Genomic DNA, 21508 nt, shown 5'->3' with positions numbered 1-21508 from the left:
GTTTTAAAACTTTGGGGAATTATCGCCACGTCTGCAACCCGTGGTCACAGTATATAGATCCTATTAAAGTATTAATATAGGTTGTTCTAATTCCTAATTATATGGGCCACACACAATGATTTATATATACACACCTCACCACAGTTGGCAATATTAGGACTTTCGTTTTGTGCTTTCAAAATAAAAGCCCGCAGTAAAACGCTATGCGTATGATACGAATCAATATTTGTTTGCAATTTTGTATCGTGCTTGATTTTAAGTTTTTATTGTCACATACAAGGTGATATGTATATAGGTGCAGTGAAATGTGTTATTTTACAGGGTCAGCCATAATGTGTGCATTATAGTCATAGTGCATTGTGATACAAAAATATAACTACATCTGGGGAAACTATAAACTCAAGAGTGGTCTTACTTTTTATTAGATAAATAATATTATTATTTGGAGCACATTGAGAAATGGTTGGAGTCTATGTATATGAATGTAATGAACATTAAAATATTTAAAATAGAAAAATAGAAATCACTATTTGGAAGGATGCAGTTTGGAAATGTATTGACTAACTGTATTTATGTTGTATTGCGCAAATTTGGACTGTAGAAAATAATACAGATTGTGTGTTTGTCCCATTACAACTGGGACGATGTGGTGCCAATCGGTGCTGCTACGTCGACAGGAGAGCCACAGAGCTGAAAACCGATTGCTCGAGCTTCGCAGAGAGGGATGTAGCTGGGCAGGAAGCGCACAGTACAGGACACTCACTAGACATACTTCGTAGCTGTCAGAATATAGCTCAGTGTGTCAGTCACATCAGAAATATTACTTCACGTCATGGGAGAGATCATATTTGATCAAATAATCACACAGCCTGGATGTTTTGTGTAACGGACACAAGAAGACGTGCCTGTAAAAGGAATTATTTATGGTTTGGGAAGGTTTTATGGGAGTAGCTAGCTAGCAACTTTGCTGGCTCGTCGGAGGACATTTTGCAAGGATGCTACGGTGGATAAGGCAACAGCTGGTAAGTGAGCCTATTTGCTAACTTGCTATATTTGCTAGTAAGTGTAACGTTACTTTGCTATTGAGAAAGACGTTGATGCACATAAAACAATATGATGTGGTTGTTTTTGAAGAGTTAAACATCCAACCAGAACTGGGTGCTAGTACCTAAGTTCGCTTAGTAGATAACGTTAGTTAGCAAGCTAGCTAGCTTGTTTGTTTACCAAACATTGGCGTGGCTAGCAGCGAACTAGTAGTAGGTACATGACGCCAGCCAGGCCCACTTATACATTCTACTCAAACTTATTTGGGCTGGCAAGTTTGTTCGCTGGTGTGCCTGATGATCTAGCTAGTAGTAGTTAAGCTGTTTTGACAGTAATATTTATGCTAAAAACTAACCAGCCAGCTAGTGTAGTTAACTATATATTTGGCATTGGACAGTTTAGCCACAGATATGTAACGAGTCGTTATCAATGGTTGCTACCAACTAACTAACTAACTAGGAAGACATTCATTTTAGCCGCTGCATTGAAAAGCCAGACACGCAGGTATATGTTTAGAACTAGCCCAGCATTGCCGTTATATCACGTAGTTTGCCTAAATCTTAGCCTCAACGCCTAGCTACCTAATTGTCTACAGCAGCATTAGCTAACTGAATCAGATTCTAGAAGGCTACGGCTAGCTAGAACATCTACTATTTTCTCTCAATGAATCAGGGTGAAGATCCAATTCAAGATTAATTTAAATAAGTTCTAGAGATTAATTGAAATTTGTATTAATGTGGCACTAACCGAGTCTTCATTTAGCATTTTTCAGTTAATTCATTGAATTTCAATTAAACGTCCTGAATTGACCCTAAACTCAATTGTTAAATACATAGCTAGTGTACAGAAACAATCAAAACCAACTCTCCCCTTTTTGTCATGAATAATGAATGAATGCTTTTTTTAGTTGTGGTGCAGAACTAAAAAAACAGCCCGCTTGATGACCTAGCCCTAGTAGTTACTTATGGACTAACATATACTAACATACTGTCTGCCACCTGCAGTAAGTGGAATTCAGCCAACTGCTTAGCTTACAGTTCTTAATGAATACAGAATTTGAGAAGATTATAATGCAAGTGACTGCACAGTGACCTTGATCTCATGTGAATGTTTGCTTTCAGGAAAAACAAGCAGCTGAGGGAGTAGATATCTGAGTGATTTCATTGATATAAGTGTTTTCCAACTCCAGTCCTTTAGAACATCCAACAGTACACCTTTTTTTGTAGCCCTGGAACAACATTCCTCATTCAACTCATCAAGGGCTTGATGACTAGTTGAACCAAATGTGCTTGTCCAAGGTTACAGTAAAAATGTATACTATTGGGTTTACTCGAAGACCAGGGTTTGGAAACGCTGATTTAATACACCAAGGAACATTATTTTTCATAGAATGGGCTGAATGTTATCATAGAATGCTCAGGCTACACATAGTAACTGTCACCAACCAGCCTAATCCACTGTAAATCGGAATAATATGACATGAGGTAATATTCTTGCTAAATGGGAACATGGCAGGGAATGCCCAGCCTGAGCTGACCTTTTGGAGCTATAGATTTGGATAGTATGGGGAGGGGGATGGCCAATCATATCCCAGCTGCTGTTACCTGCACCATACTCAATCCCAGTCCTCACTTCATTAGTTTCACACTGATGGGGTGCCACTCACAGCTGTGCCATCAGACTGAGCCCCAGGATGTGAAATACATTTTATTTTATCAGAAGGCTGTTTTTCATCATGAGAGCCATCTACAAGTTAGGGTATATTGATGAGTAATGGTAGTGCATAGAGCAACAGTAGCCATTTCAAGTTTTATATTTTCCAGGACCTAGAAACCTACATTATATGATGACTACCTGGGGGTACAACTGTGTGAGGGATTTGTTTTTACTTGAGAAAATATTGATGTCATTGAGATTGTAACCTATGTCGGATTTGAAAGATTTTCAAATGCAGGAACCAATTATCCGCTTTGTTTTGGTGTCAACAGAAGTAAAACAGTCAGTAATGATGATAATGCTACCATAGGAGTGTCGGTTTACTGACTGCTCAACTCAGAGCATACTGAAATGGGCAAAGGAAACCATATCTTACAACACTGTGTGAAACAACCTGTGGTTTACATGCGTCTCAAGGCAGCCTTGAGCATTGCAGAGGGAGATAAAGTGTGCAATTTGGCATCCTATTAAGTTGCCATTAGTTTTTAATGAGCTTCTTCATGTTGTGGTTTGTTATTTTGAATTATTACAGCTCCTCATTCATTATCCCCTCCATGTAGCTGGGCTCTGGGTTTCCTTCATACTGGTAGTTTCAGGCTTTGTTAGCGCATTAATTAACTTGATATTTCTTTCTAGGCATAGGAGGGTCATGTCAGACCAGGTGACAAAATACATTTCATCGAAGTTGTAGCTTGTCACAGGTAGTAGGCAAACCTAACTATACTAAATACATTTTGTTTACCACTGTTTTGATTACTACATGATTCCAAATGTGTTATTTCATAGTTTTGATGTCTTCACTATTATTCTACGATGTAGAAAATAGTAAAAATATAGAAAAACACTTGAATGAGTAGGTGTGTTCAAACTTTAATTTTTTCGCAGAACAAGGAGTTACTGTATGCAATGAATTAGTAATTCCCTGGCCCAGACAGCCATATTGACACTTGTCTCTCAGAATACTGCTTAGTGGTCACACAATCATTTCCAGAAACTCTCTCAACATGCCTGCCTGGTGAAAAATATAACTCTCTGTGACATCGTCAGCTCACTCCCTCTAAAATTCTAGACAGCAGCACATACTGTATACATCACCTATGATAACAGATGTTTGCTCACCAAGGAGGACAAAGACTGTACTTTTAAATGTGCTTGGGGGTTAACAGCAGAGGCAGATCATGAGATGAGAGCTTTTGCCTGGGTGCAGTGAACATGACCAAGATGGTGTGTGTGTAAGAGTGTTGTGCAAACACAAAAGCCCATTGAGGAGGGCAGGCTGTGACAGTAATTGAATACATGTGTTGCTGTCTGGCCTTAGTGACGTGGCCAACTCATTCTCACACAGTGCAGGCAAGGAGTCAGTAAGCACCAGCCTATAGGCCCACTACTTATGAATATGATGCAATGGACAGACAAACGGTCTTTATTGTTATTACCCATCGTGCCCCAGATGTACTCTTTTTAACCTTTATTTAACTAGGCAAGTCAGTTAAGAACAAATTCTTATTTACAATGACGGCCTAGGAACAGTGGGTTAACTGCCCTGTTCAGGGGCAGAACGACAGATTTTTACCTTGTTAGCTCGGTGATTCGATCTAGCAACCTTTCAGCTACTGGCCCAATGCTCTAACCACTAGGCTACCTGCCGCCCCTCTTGAACATTGTGTACAGAAATGTAATTTTAAGATAGGGCCAGCCTATAGCATTCTAGGATTAGTATTCTAGAGTTTGGGCCTCCCGGGTGGCACAGTGGTCTAGGGCACTATATCGCAGTGCTAGCTGTGCCACCAAAGACTCTGGGTTCGCACCCAGGCTCTATCGCAGCCGGCCGCGACCGACAGGTCCATGGGGTAGATGCATCCAGGTCCATAGATGCACAATTGGCCTAGCGTCGTCCGGGTTAGGGAGGGTTTGGCCGGTAGGGATATTCTTGTCTCATCGCGCACTAGCGACTCCTGTGGCGGGCCGGGCGCAGTGCACGCTAACCAGGTCGCCGGGTGCACGGTGTTTCCTCCGACACTGGTGCGGCTGGCTTCCGGGTTGGATGCGCGCTGTGTTAAGAAGCAGTGCGGCTTGGTTGGGTTGTGTTTCGGAGGACGCATGGCTTTCGACCTTCGTCTCTCCCGAGCCCGTACGGGAGTTGTAGCGATGAGACAAGATAGTAACTACTAACAATTTGATACCACGAAAAGGGGGTTATTGAAGTTATTGACCAGCCCACTAGAGAAGTGTCATTGACTTAAATAGGCTAATTTGGTTTAACATATTCTGTTCAGTACAGTGCTTGGTCTCTGGCTGCAGGCTATATTCAGGCTATAATAATCTAGCCTAAGTGTTTTTCTGACAGATAATCTGGGTGCAAAATAGTGTTTGCAATCAATGTGTTAGGCTATTTAAATATAGAGTAGGGTGTTTTGACATATCGTCTTCTTTAAAGTGAACTATGGGGTAAAAAAAAAAGCAGAAGAACTATGTTCTCTTTGTATGCACACTGCCCTTGCCTTTGAATGAGGACTCAACTCTTGCCAGTTCACTTCACCTATTTTGTGGTCCGAGTCCTCTTTACATTCACATTGCTATATTTAGAAAGGACTCTAGATCTTTTTCCAATATTCACTCCATGCACTCTGGGTTTTTCCATCAGAATGTGTTATTGGAGAGCTAGATGTACCTACTTACATTTAGGAAGATAATAGATTGCATTTAGTTAGATTAACTTTTGCACCGCCATTTCCTGGTTACTAAAATTCTAATAGTTTGCCTAATTTCAGTTTGTGACCAAGCATGTATAGTGTAGATAATCATTGTACCATCTAAACCCCTGTGAAATATCTTTCCCATAACCAAAAATATTGTATTTTCAGCCTGGGAGGCATAGAAATATCGCATAGAACAGATCTGCCGCGTAGACTTGTTTTCAATGAGAATGACAGATCTATAGCTTTCATTTTATATGTGAATTTGGTCAGGTCACCAAAAAAGTTTTATATATTGCAGCTTTAAAAGATGATCCATAATAATTGTAATCATAAGATACTATTAACATGTAAATATTGTTAACAGAATAAATAGCAGAAGAAAACTGCAGATTAAATAATACTGTAATGAAAATTGTACACCCAATGTAGGCTACTGCACCTAGAATATATTTTGTACCCTATGTTGTGATTCTCACCAAGTATGTTGGCGTCTTCTCACACTATTCAAACCACACAATTGAAAACGGCATATGAAGCTCTCTTAGATATTCTTTATTCTTTAAATATTCTAAATTTAAAAACATATTTTAGGATTTCTGTGCATCCTTGACAATTGCTAATCAATAGGCCTACCCCAAAACAGCACACCCTTTTCCCCCAGGAAACTGCACATCTTCTCTGTCTTGTGGCACCAATGTGAGATAGTTTTAAGCAGGGGAACAGTGTTGCAGTAGTCTAGTGTGTGGTATGGGAAGAATGACAATGGAACCTGGGGAGCTTTGTGTTCACATTGCTCTAAAAAAGGGAAACGGACCACGGAATTCAAGAAAACCGAACTCAGACCACCACTTGATGGTCTTAGTTTGGTTAGCTTCGGAGGCTCTTTTTTGACTGGTCTGAGTTCCTTTAGTGTTCACACTGCACAAAAAATAAAGCAAACCGCACTAAGTTCACAAAGATTGTCTGAAAGGGACAAAGTGTGAACACCCTAACTATTAAAAAACATTGTATAATTTTTCTGACCAGTCTCTAGATAAAAGTTGCCCATATTGGTTCTGAGTGAGTGGTAGAAGTTTGACCTGTTCCTTACCCCCTCCTCTCTCTCTCCTCCAGGGCTTTGACCCTCCCCATCAAAGTGACACCAGAACGGTTTACATCGCAAACCGCTTTCCTCAACATGGCCATTATGTCCCTCAGCGGTTTGCAGACAACAGAATCATATCATCCAAGGTAAGGCAGTGGTGTTGAACACCTAGGTTTTGTGTCAAGAGCAACAACAAATGTTCAAGTTACGCAACCATTTTATTTCAGTGCCAAACAATTCACACGTTGATGTTCTTGTTCTCTCCTCCCCTTCCGACCCCCAATCCCCGCTTTAGTACACCATTTGGAATTTTGTTCCCAAAAACCTGTTTGAACAGTTCAGAAGAATAGCCAATTTTTATTTTCTCATCATATTCCTGGTTCAGGTAAGGGCTTGCCTCAGCACCCAGTCTACCATATTTATAACTGTTACTAGCCTAAATACTATACTATTACTAAATATTGTGCTAAAAATATTGCTGTGTTCTTTTGAGCATACTGTGCCCTGAGGTCCCTAACAGCTAACCTTCGGTATTCATCGGGCTACTCTTAGAAGCCACACTTTGCTTTCTGCTTTCTGTGGCCCCCACTTGTGTCCAATTCTAAATTTGTTGTTTCGTTATACTTAGTCAATATTCATGAAGCATTTTCTGCAATAAGAATGGCTTCAGCTTACGAATGGCCAGTGTGCTTTTATGTTAAATTAGGAAATGACACTATTGCCAACTGTTTTCTCCTTTGACATAATCTCTTTATTTTGCAGCTAATGATAGACACCCCCACTTCCCCTGTCACCAGCGGACTTCCTCTGTTCTTTGTCATCACAGTAACTGCCATCAAACAGGTGAGAGCAGTAACAGGTTTAATTCCTCTTTTCTTATCAAGAGTAGATCCAAGAAATTGAATGTGGTTACTTATCAAACATACTGTACTTTGTCTGGATGTCAGAATGCCTAGATGGTTAAATCTCATCCCTTCCTCCATCACTCAGGGCTATGAGGACTGGCTGAGGCACAAGGCGGACAACGAGGTGAACGGGGCGCCTGTGTTTGTGGTGCGCAGTGGCAGCCTCGTGCAGACCCGCTCAAAGAACATCCGAGTGAGTCACCGTGGTGGTGTCATAATGAGTCCTGCCTTAACACTTAGCATACCCTACACCCACATTTCAGACAAACGGCTACATTTCATGTAACTCCCACTTGTGGCTGGTGCTTTGTACCACTGTGTTAAAGATTTGTCAGAAAGCCAGGAATGTAAAACCAATGTACCACCCACAGTCTCAGGCGTTACATTCTTTGTTTAAATGTTGTTACTCACTATTCTGTGTGAAATGTCTTCACCGGGTAGTTATTGAATAAGATGATTTGTTCCCAATTAACAAATGTTAGAGATAGCTAGCCAATATTAAATATCAGCACTCTTCATTCATGTACTCTAATAATTTACAAGGTAAAATAAATCCTACATTAAAGACGGAATCCGCAGTATGGGAAACCCCCCCCCCCCCCCCCCCCCCATGGTAAAAATTATTGCAGTACATATTGTGCTCTTGTATAGCACGGGCAGTGATGTCCGAGGGGAAAAAACTGTTTGTTTGCAGTAACTTCTTTGTTGTAATATCGCAAACGGGCGTGGCAGTTTCACCATTAAGTATTCTAGCTTTAAACTGCCAGAAGAATACGTGATTTCAAGTGCTCTCTTAGTTTGTTTTTCTTTCACAGTTCTGCAGATGCAATGTAGCAGTTTTCACATGGGGAAATGTTTTCTCTTTTTAAAATAGTGCATGGTGGCATTCACTATTGAACTAGACTGTCTAGTCTTCAGAAAATATTGGATTCTGAGGTCGTGGATATCATGGGAGAGTTTTGCTCCTCATTCATCTGTTGTGACATGTCTGTCTGTGCTGTCTGCTCAGGTGGGGGACATAGTCCGGGTGGCCAAAGATGAGACGTTCCCAGTGGACCTGGTCCTCTTATCATCAGACCGAGCTGAGGGGACATGTCACATCACCACCACCAGCCTGGATGGAGAGACTAATCTAAAGGTTGGGCTTTTAATCTTCTGTCCCCACTCTTGCTTTCTTTCTCTCTCTGAGCCCTAAATGAATTAGCTTCCCCCCCCCTTCACAAGGGGAGGGAAAACTTTTATTTAATTTCCATGATAGTACTTGTGCAGTCTGAGACATCTCATGTTTTTGCCAGAGGCAATATAACTAATTATCTGCTTCTAATCAAAATGCTTTTGCCATATACGTTTATTTATCTTTTTTTTTTAATTTTGTGAAATGTATTTTTTGTCAGTTTTTTTTTCTTGTGCAATCTTAGGGGTGCAGCCTCTCTGTCATCAGCCTTCAGTTCCAGCTACTTGTATTTTATGGCTGTTTGCAATAATGACATTAGAATGCAATGGGGGATGAAATCGCTTTCTCACTGAGGGGGTTTTAGCACCAGATTGGATTTTGCCTCTCAAGCAGTCAGAGTGATTCAGTTAAATTATAAATGTAAACCTAACAAGCCTCGTGGCCTCTTTAACCTGTTCACCAGTAGACAAAGGCTGGCGCTGTAAGGGTGCATTCCTTTCTAAATCATTATAATGTACACTGCTATTTCTTTGCTTTTAAGGCTTACTGTCTCACTGTAAAAAGTATACTTCTATTCTATAAAAAGTGATATATTTGTCCCTCTCCTGGATTGTATCCCTACGCTCTCTGTGGTCCTGTAGACTCACTACTCTGTGCCAGAGACGTTGGTGTCTCAGTCGGTGTCCAGGCTGGAGGCCCTACATGCTGTGCTGGAGTGTCAGCAGCCAGATGCAGATCTGTACAGGTAAGGTACAGTCACCCTGCGCTCAATCGCCAGTCAGAACGCTGAGCTCTTCTTTCACTGACCCCGGAACTGAACAGGACTATTTATTATTTCTCACATTCACATTTCTACTGGCCGGAATGGAGGTCTTTTTTTAGGGTTGAATGACAGGACTGTTGGTGTTACAGTTTCTCTGTTACTCTCCCCACTCAGCAGAAATGCTTCTACTTTCAGGTTTGTCGGGCGAATAACAGTAACACAACAAGGAGAAGAGATTGTAAGGTGAGATTGCAAAATTCGCCAATTCTAGTTTTTATCTGGGTTGCATGGATGGAATGGCACAAATTGTTTCTATTTTCTGTTGAAAAAAAACAAGTTATTCTGTTGTATCATTCACTATTTGTCTCTGCCTCATTAGACCCCTTGGGCCAGAAAACCTACTGCTTCGAGGAGCAAGACTAAAAAATACCAAAGAAATTTTTGGTAAGTGGCTTCTGGCTCTCATTGTTGCCATCCATATTGTTGTCTGTCCTCAGTTATCATTTGTTGACCTCAGTTGCCCAGTTGGTTGTTGTCTATGCAGGGTTCAGTAGGGTTCCACTCTTGATTTGCAGGTGTGGCAGTTTACACTGGGATGGAGTCCAAGATGGCCCTGAACTACAAGTGCAAATCCCAGAAGCGCTCTGCAGTGGAGAAGTGCGCATTAGGACATTTTGCACCTCTAAAACAACTCTGAACACTTCTGAGTTTCCTCTTCTCAGGTTTCAGGTTCATGTCTATGTACACCAGACTGTGTATCTGTGCTGTTTTTCCCTCAGGTCCATGAACACCTTTCTGCTCATATACCTGGGCATCCTGCTGTTTGAGGCGATCCTCAGCACCATCCTGAAGTACGCCTGGCAGGCTGAGAACAAATGGGACGAGCCCTTCTACAACCAGAAGACGGAGCAGGAGAGAAACAGCAGCCAGGTCAGTCACTGTCTGAGACTTTATTCACGCTGATACGTTATGGTCTATAACAGAGGATCTTAGATTTCATAGGATTTTTGGATACTTGTTATTTGCAAATAGTTTGTGGTTTTGGGGGATAATGTGTTGAAGGAGGTGGGAAGATGTATTACATTTTCAACATCTCTTGGTGTGGCTTCCCATACAGTAGCAGTGGGTATGACTCAACGTATTGTGACAGGATATAAGCGAAAGTGCCTCTCACCCTGACAGTCAATAAGAAAGATGCTCTCCTAAAATCTCTGTTTGCTTTCCAATGAGGTCTCAAGCCATTTGTCGTGTGTTCATCTACCACCCACTTCCTTGTTGACAGATCCTGAAGTTCATCTCTGATTTCCTGGCATTTCTGGTCCTCTACAACTTCATCATCCCCATCTCGCTCTACGTCACTGTGGAGATGCAGAAGTTCTTGGGCTCGTTTTTCATTGGCTGGGACTTGGACCTCTATCACGAGGAGAGTGACCAGATGGCTCAGGTCAACACATCCGATCTGAACGAGGAGCTGGGACAGGTACGGGCACCAAGCACTTCGCTGTAGGTCTCAACGTCATAGCTGAGTGAGTTTGTGTGAGCGTGTAATGATCAGCCTCTGTTTATTTCTGTTCTAGGTAGAATATGTATTTACGGATAAAACCGGCACCCTGACGGAGAACGAGATGCTGTTCCGTGAATGTTCAATCAACGGTATCAAATATCAGGAAATCAATGGAAAGCTTGTACCTGAGGGAATGACGGATGACTCGCCTGACCGATCTGTGTCTCCTCTGGTAAACACCATTAAAACCTAACATATTGCCCAAGTGACTTGTGACAGTATTTATCCATTCACTGTCTGTCCATTCATGAAATATACAGGTTATGTCTGCATTTCTACCCATGTGTTATACTTGTGTTCATTGACTATCCTCCTGGCTTTGGCCCGTCAGTGGTTTGATGACTCTAGGTACTGTACTCATGTCTGTCTGTTTGACTCTCTCTCTGTCTGTCACCTCTCAGAGTCGGGAGGAGTTGCTGTTCCTAAAGGCAGTGTCGCTGTGTCACACAGTGCAGATCAGCTACGAGCAGCCAGGCGACGGCCCGGGGGATCCCTTCTCCCACGCTAATGGCTTCTCCTCCCAGATGGAGTACTATGCCTCCTCGCCAGACGAGAAAGCACTGGTGGAAGCCACGAAAAGGTACTCAGGAGGATAGCTGTCATGTTTCGCTGTTCAACCCATTTGTACGGTTGTTGATGAATAAAATTAATATCTATAGATATGGCCAGTGCTGGTCTCCCAGGTCTTTTTGGACATACAAGCACTCAGACAAATTAACATTTATTGAGACAAATTGTTTTCAAGGTTCAGCACATTCCAGACCACATTCCAGACCCAGCTGACCATGCATTACAGTTAGGGTCATGTATGGGCAACAGTCTGCATGTTAGTATTTATGGTCAGCAATGTCAAATGTAATTGCAGGATGGGGGTAACCTTCATTGGTAGCCACGGAGAAACTATGGAAATAAAAACGTTTGGAAAGCCAGAAAAGTAAGTATAATTTTGTATGATTGAAGAGTCCATGGCATTTTGTGTAGATGATGAACCTGTACTGTGCATAACAAGTGATGTAATGCCTGTAATTCCTTGTCCCACAGGTTTAAACTACTCCATGTACTAGAGTTTGATGCAAACAGAAGGAGAATGAGTGTCATATTACAGACACCCACAGGTATATTAGACTTGAATGGCTCATTCATAAATGTTGTATTAGCATTTCATTACAGGAGGTCCTCTGTAGCTCAGTTGGTAGAACATGACTCTTGCAACGTCAGGATAGTGGATTTGATTCCCGGGACTACCCATACTCAAAAAAAATGTATGTACTTATGACTGACTGTAGATCGCTTTGGAATAAAGCATCTGCTAAAATGGCATGTAATTAGATAGATGTTACCCACCTTTTGGTTTAGTCCTGTAATGTGGTTTCAGTCAATTTCCCTGTATTTCATATCGGCCAAGACCTGATTATAACAACTCATTTGCAATCTATTTGGTCTATTGCTGTAGGGGAAAAAGTACTATTTACAAAGGGAGCGGAGTCCGCTATTCTTCCTTTTACTACAAGTGGAGAAATCAACAAAACAAGAGTACATGTAGATGAATTTGCCTTGGTGAGTATACCACATCAAATCATATTAGACTAGGAACTATTTCCAGCCCTTATGTGCAGCAGATTTTTGCCAAGCTGAATGCTGTCTTTTAATATCTGTACTGAAGAGCGCACCAGTGCAGCTGGGACACTTTCTGTCTGAAATGAACACATGAGTACTTAGTTGCTCACGCACACATGGACACCCTCACATACCACATTTTCATTCCACAAGATTGGAGATACATTTCACACGTGTCTGAAAAAAGTCACTCTCGATGGCGTATTTAAAAAAAAATATATATATATATATATATATATATTGCACTGTAAAGATTACTTTTGGTCCTTTCCCCCCAGACTCCCCCACCAAAATCAATAAATCCTGCATCTTAACGGTCAATTTATCCAGACATCAGGATCTACTGAGAGATTGTTTTTGATTTGTAACTGGCAGGTGTGTGGTTATTTGATATAGAGCCCGTCCCTGACAGCTTCTCATTTCTTTCTATTTCCCCTCTTTCTTCCCCCCTCTCCAGAAGGGCCTGCGGACCTTGGTGGTGGCCTGCAGACACTTCAGTGTGGAGGAGTATGAGGAGGTGGACCAGCGGCTCCACAAGGCCCGCACGGCCCTGCAGCAGAGAGAAGAGAGGCTGGCCGAAGTTTTTAGCTTCATAGAGAAGGACCTGGAGCTGCTGGGAGCCACTGGGGTGGAAGACAAGTATGTCAACAACACTGTGGTGTATGTCTGGTCATGGGTTAGTTAATTGTGAAACCAAGCAATGTTATCTGAAAGGGTTGGGCTATTTGAACAATCGATCAGTAGAGTTTACCATATACAGTGCCTTCAGAAAGCATTCACACCCCTTGACTGATTCCCTATTTTGTTGTTACAGCCTGAATTCAAAATGGATTAAATCTATTTTTTTTCTGATCCATCTACACACAATACCCCATAATGACAAAGTGAAAACATGTTTTTAGATTTTTGAAATGCACAAATATCTGTTTAACACAAGTATTCACACCACTGAGTCAATACATGTTAGAATCACCTTTGGCAGTGATTACAGCTGTGAGTCTTTCTAAGTCTCTAAGGGCTTTGCACACCTGCGGCATCGTTTATCAATATTGCGTAGAAACTGTTCTAAAATACTACTTTCCAACGGAATTTAGAATGTTCGTCTGCGTAGAAAAAGTAATTCGCACACCACTACGAGAGAACCATTGATATAAATACTAATTGTTCTTAACCTCGGTGCTCATGCAGGTCTTTGGCTATTTGCATTTCTAAACGTCCCTAATTGACCAATAAGGGTCAGAATCATCCCTTTAAAGCCTGTGTGTAATATACAACGCTGTACCATGAAATACATTGCACGCAAAAAAAGCTACGAAAAAAAAAATGAACTTCTCCGAGACTGAAATCGAAGTGCTAGTGTCGGTGTACTTCAAATAAGTAGGCAACACTCACCAATGAGCCATCCATCCTCAACAGTCCCCTCCTGTAGCCTTATAGGCCAACATTGCTGTTCTGCAGAATGAATTGAGTCGTGCGTACCACATGGCCACCTTGCCATCATATTCAGTAGCGTCTTTTGCGCATCACATAACCTATCACATGCACATTAAGAGTGGAAGCTGTTTCTGTTCACATAGTTGCACTTGTTTTGGGATGGTGCTTTTATGGCAATGTGGGTGCTGTCTATTGCACCGTTTGTATTTGGGAACCCATTGATGGCAAAGAAACCCCTCTTGACTTCAACTTGTTGTGTGATGGTGTATGGAAATTGTATGTTACAGTTCGTTTTGCTGATGATTGCATCCAAAACATTAGCTCATTGAGGGCTGTGAGATGCCAATCGGCCAGCACCGCGTGAAAAGTGCTAGTTGCCAAAAACACGAGGGTGGAAGGCGCTTGGATGTGCACAGGAATGTCATGTTTGCCATTTTAAAGTAGGTCTTAAATCCTCGCAAAGATCCTATAAGATTAGTTTGGGGAAACAATATCTCATGAGCCAATCTGTACTTTCTACAAAAAAAGTCCCATCTGTCTCTAAAAACGCTGCATTTCGCAGAGAGCGCGTGTGCCAAATCTTCCAACAGAGAAAAATCAACCTCTCATTCGATTTCACAGTAGCTGTATTTCAACAATGGTTTTTCTTTCACACGTGCCTCTAATTTAACTCATTACTGTACTTTATATGGATTATTATTGTAACAAATGCACTGAGGTCAAATGATATGCTGCTGAATTCACAATAGAAATACAATGGAATCGAAAAATGATTTAACATGGCACTAGAGGCACATCATTTCCTCTGTTCCTTTTCCACAGATTGTTTACCTTAACAGATCATTGTGACTCATCACCTCCGTGCAGCAGGAGCCTCACTGGGCCGGGGGCTGGGCTCAGTCCTCCTGAACCTAATTCACTTAGCCAATCAAACATGACTCATGCCTTTCTGCATGCAGCCCTTGCAACGTGTCAGTCACCTAGTGTGCTGCTTAGCATAAAGACATTGCACACGTGCTGCTGGAATGAGATGGTGCTCTGAATTTTGGGATCTAGGCTCTGTTAAGATTGGTTAGAGGCAGATCTCTAGAAAGGATCAGGATCCAACATTCAAGCTAGTTTTTATGTGATTGTGTTAAGGGGCCTGTCAAAATAAAATGTGATTGGGTGTACGCATGCTCCAATAAAACAATAATGTAACAAAGGCTCAACTGCCATCTGCATCTGGGTTGGTTTTGAGTACATCTTAAGGCGACTAATCATGTCTAAGCTGATTACAACATTTATTACATAGAATCCCTCAGACTGGTGTAGCTCCCTGTCAGTCACACATGCTGAACAGTGGCCATGGAGACACTGAAAATCAAATCAGTTTATTTGTCACATGCGCCCAATACAACAGGTGTAGACTTGGGGCTCCCAAGGGGCGCCGTGGTCTAAGACACTGCATCTCAGTGCTAGAGGTGTCACTACAGACAACCTGGTTCAAATCCAGACTGTATCACAACTGGCCGTGATTGGGAATCCTATAGGGTGGTGCATAATTGGCCCAGCGTCGTCCAAGTTTGGCCGGTGTAGGCAGTCATTGTAAGTAAGAAATTATTTACTAAATAAGAACAAATTCTTAACTGACTTGCCTAGTTAAATAAAAAAAATAGACCTTACTGTGAAGTGCTTACTTACCCTTAACCATCAATGCAGTTCAATAAATTATTTACTAAATAAACTAAAGTAATAAAATAATAAGTAACGCAATAAAATAACAATAACGAAGCTATATACAGGGGGTACCGGTACCAAGTTAATGTACGGGGGTACAGGTTAATCAAGGTAATGTAGGTAGGGGTAAAGTGACTATGCATAGATAATAAACAGCAAGTAGCAGCAGTGTAAATAATCCAGTGGCCATTTGATTAATTGTTCAGCAATGTTATGGCTTGGGGGTAGAAATTGTTAAGGAGCCTTTTGGACCTAGACTTGGCGCTCTGGTACCGTTTGCCATGTTGTAGCAAAGAGAACAGTATGACATGGGTGACTAGAGTCTTGGACAATTTTTGGGGCCTTCCTCTGACACCACCTAGTATATTGGTCCTAGATGACAGGAAGCTTGGCCCCGGTGATGTACTGGGCAGTACACACTACCCTCTGTAGTGCCTTACGGTCGGATGCCGAGCAGTTGCCATACCAGGAATTGATGCAACCATGCTCTCGGTGGTAGAGCTGTTGAACTTTTTGAGGATCCGAGGACCCATGCCAAGTCTCCTGAGGGGGAAAGGTGTTGGCCGTCCCTCTTTACGACTTGGTGTGTTTGTACCATGATAGTTTGTTGGTGATGTGGACACCAAGGAACTTGAAACTCTCAACCTCCACTACAGCCCCGTCGATGTGAATGGGGGCCTGTTCGGCCCTCCTTTTCCTGTAGTCCACGATCAGCTCCTTTGTCTTGCTTACGTTGAGGGAGAAGTTGTTGTCCTGGCACCACACTGCCAGGTCTCTGACCTCCTCCCTATAGGCTGTCTCATCATTGTTGGTGAAGCAGATGCAGTCTGGGTTTGGTCAGTTGCAATCCAGGAGAGACTGTTGACGTTTGAGTGTGTGTGTGCTTGCTCTGTAGTGAGACCCAGACAGACCACACCATCTGCCTGTGACGCAGCCCAGTCTCCTCTCTCTTTCTCTCTCCTCTAATTAATTCCCCCTTCGGCGAACAAAAGTTCGCTTATAGAACTTCTCGCTCAGAGGATGCTGCTCTGCTCACCCCCAAAAAAGGAACGAGCCTCTACATTATTGAGGATATGATCAATCTTAAGCACCCTCTCTTAGCCTCTTAATCAGTCTGGCTTTTACCACCTAACTTTAACATTTCTATCGCAACATCATCTCTGTATTCATACTGCAGTGCCGCTTGTGAACAACGTGCTTAATAGGGCTGTAACGGCACCAGTATCGTAGACGTGGATTGTATCGACTCTCCACCTCTACGCTGATTACTACATTTCTTACATGGAATGCCTCAGCTAGGGCTGTGACGATACCAGTATAGCAATATTTTTTCCATGGCAAAAAATGAAAATACAAAGCAAACTCTTTGGTCCTTTAAAAACCTGCCGTATGTAAAATATTGTATGCTATAGCTTGGAAAATAAATAAATAAATGTGACTCTGGATGAAAACATAATGATGTTTGTTTCCAACATTAGGGCTGAATAATCAAATAAAATGTTATTGGTTGCATACACATTTTGCAGATCTTATCGCGGGTGTAGCAAAATGTTTACACTACTGTTCAAAAGTTTGGGGTCACTTAGAAATGTCCTTATTTTTCAAAGATTTTTTTTTTTTTTATTATTTTTTTTTTTTTGTCCATTTAAAATGACATCAAATTCATCAGAAATATAGTGTCGACATTTTTTATGTTGTAAATGACTATTGTAGCTGGAAAATGTAATAACTACATAGGCGTACAGAGGCCCATTATCAGCAACCATCACTTCTATGTTCCAATGGCACGTTGTGTTAGCTAATCCAAGTTTATCATTTTAAAAGGCTAATTGATCATTAGAAAACCCTTTTGCAGTTACAGTGGGGCAAAAAAGTATTTAGTCAGCCACCAATTGTGCAAGTTCTCCCACTTAAAAAGATTTTAATTTTCATCATAGGTACACTTCAACTATGACAGACAAAATTAGAAAATAAATTCCAGAAAATCACACTGTAGGATTTTTTGTGAATTTATTTGCAAATAATGGTGGAAAATAAGTATTTGGTCAATAACAAAAGTTTATCTCAATACTTTGTTATATACCCTTTGTTGGCAATGACAGTGGTCAAACACTTTCTGTAAGTCTTCAAGGTTTTCACACACTGTTGCTGGTATTTTGGCCCATTCCTCCATGCAGATCTCCTCTAGAGCAGTGATGTTTTGGGGCTGTTGCTGAACAACACGGACTTTCAACTCCCTCCAAAGATTTTCTATGGGGTTGAGATCTGGAGACTGGCTAGGCCACTCCAGGACCTTGAAATGCTTCTTACGAAACCACTCCTTCGTTGCCTGGGCGGTGTGTTTGGGAACATTGTCATGCTGAAAGACCCAGCCACGTTCCATCTTCAATGCCCTTGGTGATGGAAGGAGGTTTTCACTCAAATCTCACGATACATGGCCCCATTCTTTCCTTTACATGGATCAGTCGTCCTGGTCACTTTGCAGAAAAACAGCCCCAAAGCATGATGTTTCCACCCCCATGCTTCACAGTAGGTATGGTGTTCTTTGGATGCAACTCAGCATTCTTTGTCCTCCAAACACAACGAGTTGAGTTTTTACCAAAAAGTTATATTTTGGTTTCATCTGACCATATGACATTCTCCCAATCTTCTTCTGGATCATCCAAATACTCTCTAGCAAACTTCAGACGGGCCCGGACATGTACTGGCTTAAGCAGGGGGACACGTCTGGCACTGCAGGATTTGTGTCCCTGGCGGCGTAGTGTGTTACTGATGGTAGGCTTTGTTACTTTGGTCCCAGCTCTCTGCAGGTCATTCACTAGGTCCCACCCGTGTGGTTCTGGGATTTTTGCTCACCGTTCTTGTGATCCTTTTGACCCCACGGGGTGAAATCTTGCGTGGAGCCCCAGATTGAGGGAGATTATCAGTGGTCTTGTATGTGTTCCATTTCCTAATAATTGCTCCCACAGTTGATTTCTTCAAACCAAGCTGCTTACCTATTGCAGATTCAGTCTTCCCAGCCTGGTGCAGGTCTACAATTTTGTTTCTGGTGTCCTTTGACAGCTCTTTGGTCTTGGCCATAGTGGAGTTTGGAGTGTGACTGTTTGAGGTTGTGGACAGGTGTCTTTTATACTGATAACAAGTTCAAACAGGTGCCATTAATACAGGTGACAAGTGGAGGACAGAGGAGCCTCTTAAAGAAGAAGTTACAGGTCTGTGAGAGCTAGAAATCTTTCTTGTTTGTAGGTGACCAAATACTTATTTTCCACCATAATTTGCAAATAAATTCATTAAAAATCCTACAATGTGACTTTCTGGATTTTTTTTTCTAATTTTGTCTGTCATAGTTGAAGTGTTCCTATGATGAAAATTACAGGCCTCATCTTTTTAAGTGGGAGAACTTGCACAATTGGTGGCTGACTAAATACTTTTTTGCCCCACTGTATGTTAGCACAGCTGAAAACTGTTGTCATTAAAGAAGGAATAAAACTGTCCTCCTTTATAGTCTAGTTGTATCTGGAGCATCAGCATTTGTGGATTTGATTACAGGCTCGAAATGGCCAGAAACAAATCACTTTCTTCTGAAACTCGTCAGTCTATTCTTGTTCTGAGAAATGAAGGCTTATTCCATGCGAGAAATTGCCAAGAAACTGATAATCTCATAATTTAAATTCCTCAAGCATACAAGTATTTTACACCATTTTAAAGATAAAATGATCATTAATCCAGCCAGTGTATGATTTCAAAAATGCTTTACAGCGAAAGCACTAGAAACAATTATGTTTCGTCACCACCAACTCACAGGAAAAAGCCATTTTTCCAGCCAAAGAGAGGAGTCACAAAAAGCACAAATAGAGATAAAATGAATCACTAACCTTTGATCTTCATCAGATGACACTCATAGGACTTCATGTTACACAATACATATATGTTTTGTTCGATAAAGTGCATATTTATATCAAAAAATGTCATTTTACATTGGCGCGTTACATTCAGTAGTTCTAAAACATGCAGTGATTGTGCAGAGCGCCACATCAATTCACAGAAATACTCATCATGAATGTTGATGAAAATACAAGTGTTATACATTGAATTAGAGATATACTTCTCCTTAATGCAACCGCTTTGTCAGATTTCAAAAAAACTTTACGGAAAAAGCAAACCAAGCAATAATCTGAGTACAGCAGCCAAAAAGATATCCGCCATATTGTGTAGTCAACATTAGTCAGAAATAGCATTATAAATATTCACTTACCTGTGATGTTCTTCATCAGAATGCACTCTCAGGAATCCCAGTTCCACGATAAATGTTTAATTTGTTCGATAATGTCCATTTATGTCCAAATAGCTTCTTTTGTTAGCGTTGGTAAACAAACCAGGTCCAGCCGAACGTTGAACGAAAAGTTCAAAAAGTGATATTGCAGCCCGTAGAAACTTGTCTAACTAAGTATAGAATCAATCTTTAGGATGTTTTTATCATAAATGTTCAATAATGTTCCAACCGGAGAATTCCTATGTCTGTAGAAAAGCAATGGAACGAGAGCTAACTCTCTCGTAACCGTGCCTCAGAGCCTGTGGCACTCTGCCAGACACCTGGCTCAATCAGCTCTCATTTGCCCCCACTTCACAGTAGAAGCCTCAAACAAGGTTCTAAAGACTGTTGACATCTAGTGATAGCCTTAGGAAGTGCAATATGACCCCATTTACACTGTATATTGGAATGGCAAAGAGTTGAAAAACTACAAACCTCAGATTTCCCTCAGGTTTTCGCCTGCCATATGAGTTCTGTTATACTCGCAGACATCATTCAAACAGTTTTAGAAACGTCAGAGTGTTTTCTATCCAATAGTACTAATAATATGCATATATTAGCATCTGGGACAGAGTAACAGGCAGTTTACTCTGGGCACCTTATTCATCCAAGCTACTCAATAATGCCCCCGTCACCAAGAAGCTGTAAGTTGTTTGCCTCCTGTGATGGAAGGATGAAAATTGAGGTTGAAAGAAAAATAAACTCTGTTTCTTGTACTGCAATCAGTGCGCTTACACTCACAGAAACCCTCCCAACTGTTTAACGTAATTGAACCACCTCTGGTTCTACCTTTTTTGGTATTTTATATGGCAGAGAGGCTAACGTGCTGTGACTGGTGTTATGTCTGTGTCCCAAGGCTGCAGGAGAAGGTCCAGGAGACCATTGAGGCGCTGCGCCTGGCTGGGATCAAGGTGTGGGTGCTGACCGGGGACAAGCACGAGACAGCGGTCAGTGTCAGCCTCTCCTGCGGCCACTTCCACCGCACCATGAACATCCTGGAGCTGGTGCAGCAGAAGTCTGACAACGAGTGTGCCGAGCAGCTCCGACAACTGGCAAGGAGGTAGGACACTTTTACTCACATCTACCACCATGTTTCCCCATGATCTTCATGTCACTCACTATGTCTGTGATCCATGTTGTGTCCTGGGTTGACTTGTCCACATGCCCTCATCAGCAGGTTGATGTATTCAGGGTAATCTACACTTTTGGGTGCAGTAAATAAGTATAGAAGTCAGAGATTAACGTCATATTTAGTGTTAAGGACAGTGCTCCAATGTTCACATTACACAGTGATTCTCTACATGCCATAATGTTGTCAGAGCAGCTCTGGAACTTTCTGTTCTGTATCAGCACTGATACAGTCCCTTTTTCAATGGTCCTTGGCTTATTAATGGTGAAGGAGGAGTCTCGGTGCAGGTCCCCTGGGGGGAGATTATCATTAGACACGATGCGCTGCGGGTGACTCAGTTTGGAAAGC

General features: G+C 41.7%; 1 protein-coding gene across 4 annotated transcripts in view; it reads left to right on the top strand.

Annotated features, from left to right (window-relative positions):
- The first annotated feature begins 361 nt into the window (after positions 1-361).
- Positions 362-21508, top strand: part of LOC110524470 (phospholipid-transporting ATPase IF) — a 40069-nt gene continuing 18922 nt past the window's right edge. For all 4 annotated transcript variants that reach the window (XM_021604152.3, XM_021604157.3, XM_036978279.2 and 1 more), the window contains exons 1-19: positions 362-1022; positions 6573-6689; positions 6839-6928; positions 7306-7386; positions 7534-7641; positions 8458-8586; positions 9264-9367; positions 9581-9628; positions 9765-9829; positions 9961-10042; positions 10165-10315; positions 10668-10865; positions 10963-11121; positions 11351-11529; positions 11815-11883; positions 11991-12064; positions 12403-12506; positions 13024-13205; positions 20888-21091. In XM_021604152.3, the coding sequence (XP_021459827.3) occupies positions 996-1022; positions 6573-6689; positions 6839-6928; positions 7306-7386; positions 7534-7641; positions 8458-8586; positions 9264-9367; positions 9581-9628; positions 9765-9829; positions 9961-10042; positions 10165-10315; positions 10668-10865; positions 10963-11121; positions 11351-11529; positions 11815-11883; positions 11991-12064; positions 12403-12506; positions 13024-13205; positions 20888-21091 (2171 nt within the window). In that variant the 5' untranslated portion in view covers positions 362-995. The remainder of the gene's footprint in view (positions 1023-6572; positions 6690-6838; positions 6929-7305; positions 7387-7533; positions 7642-8457; positions 8587-9263; positions 9368-9580; positions 9629-9764; positions 9830-9960; positions 10043-10164; positions 10316-10667; positions 10866-10962; positions 11122-11350; positions 11530-11814; positions 11884-11990; positions 12065-12402; positions 12507-13023; positions 13206-20887; positions 21092-21508) is intronic.

The sequence above is a fragment of the Oncorhynchus mykiss genome, chromosome 5, assembly GCF_057628025.1.
Source record: "Oncorhynchus mykiss isolate SJ-2025 chromosome 5, ASM5762802v1, whole genome shotgun sequence".
Taxonomy (NCBI): Eukaryota; Metazoa; Chordata; class Actinopteri; order Salmoniformes; family Salmonidae; genus Oncorhynchus; species Oncorhynchus mykiss.
Note: the sequence above shows the minus strand (reverse complement) of the source record. Positions and strands in the feature narration are given on the sequence as shown.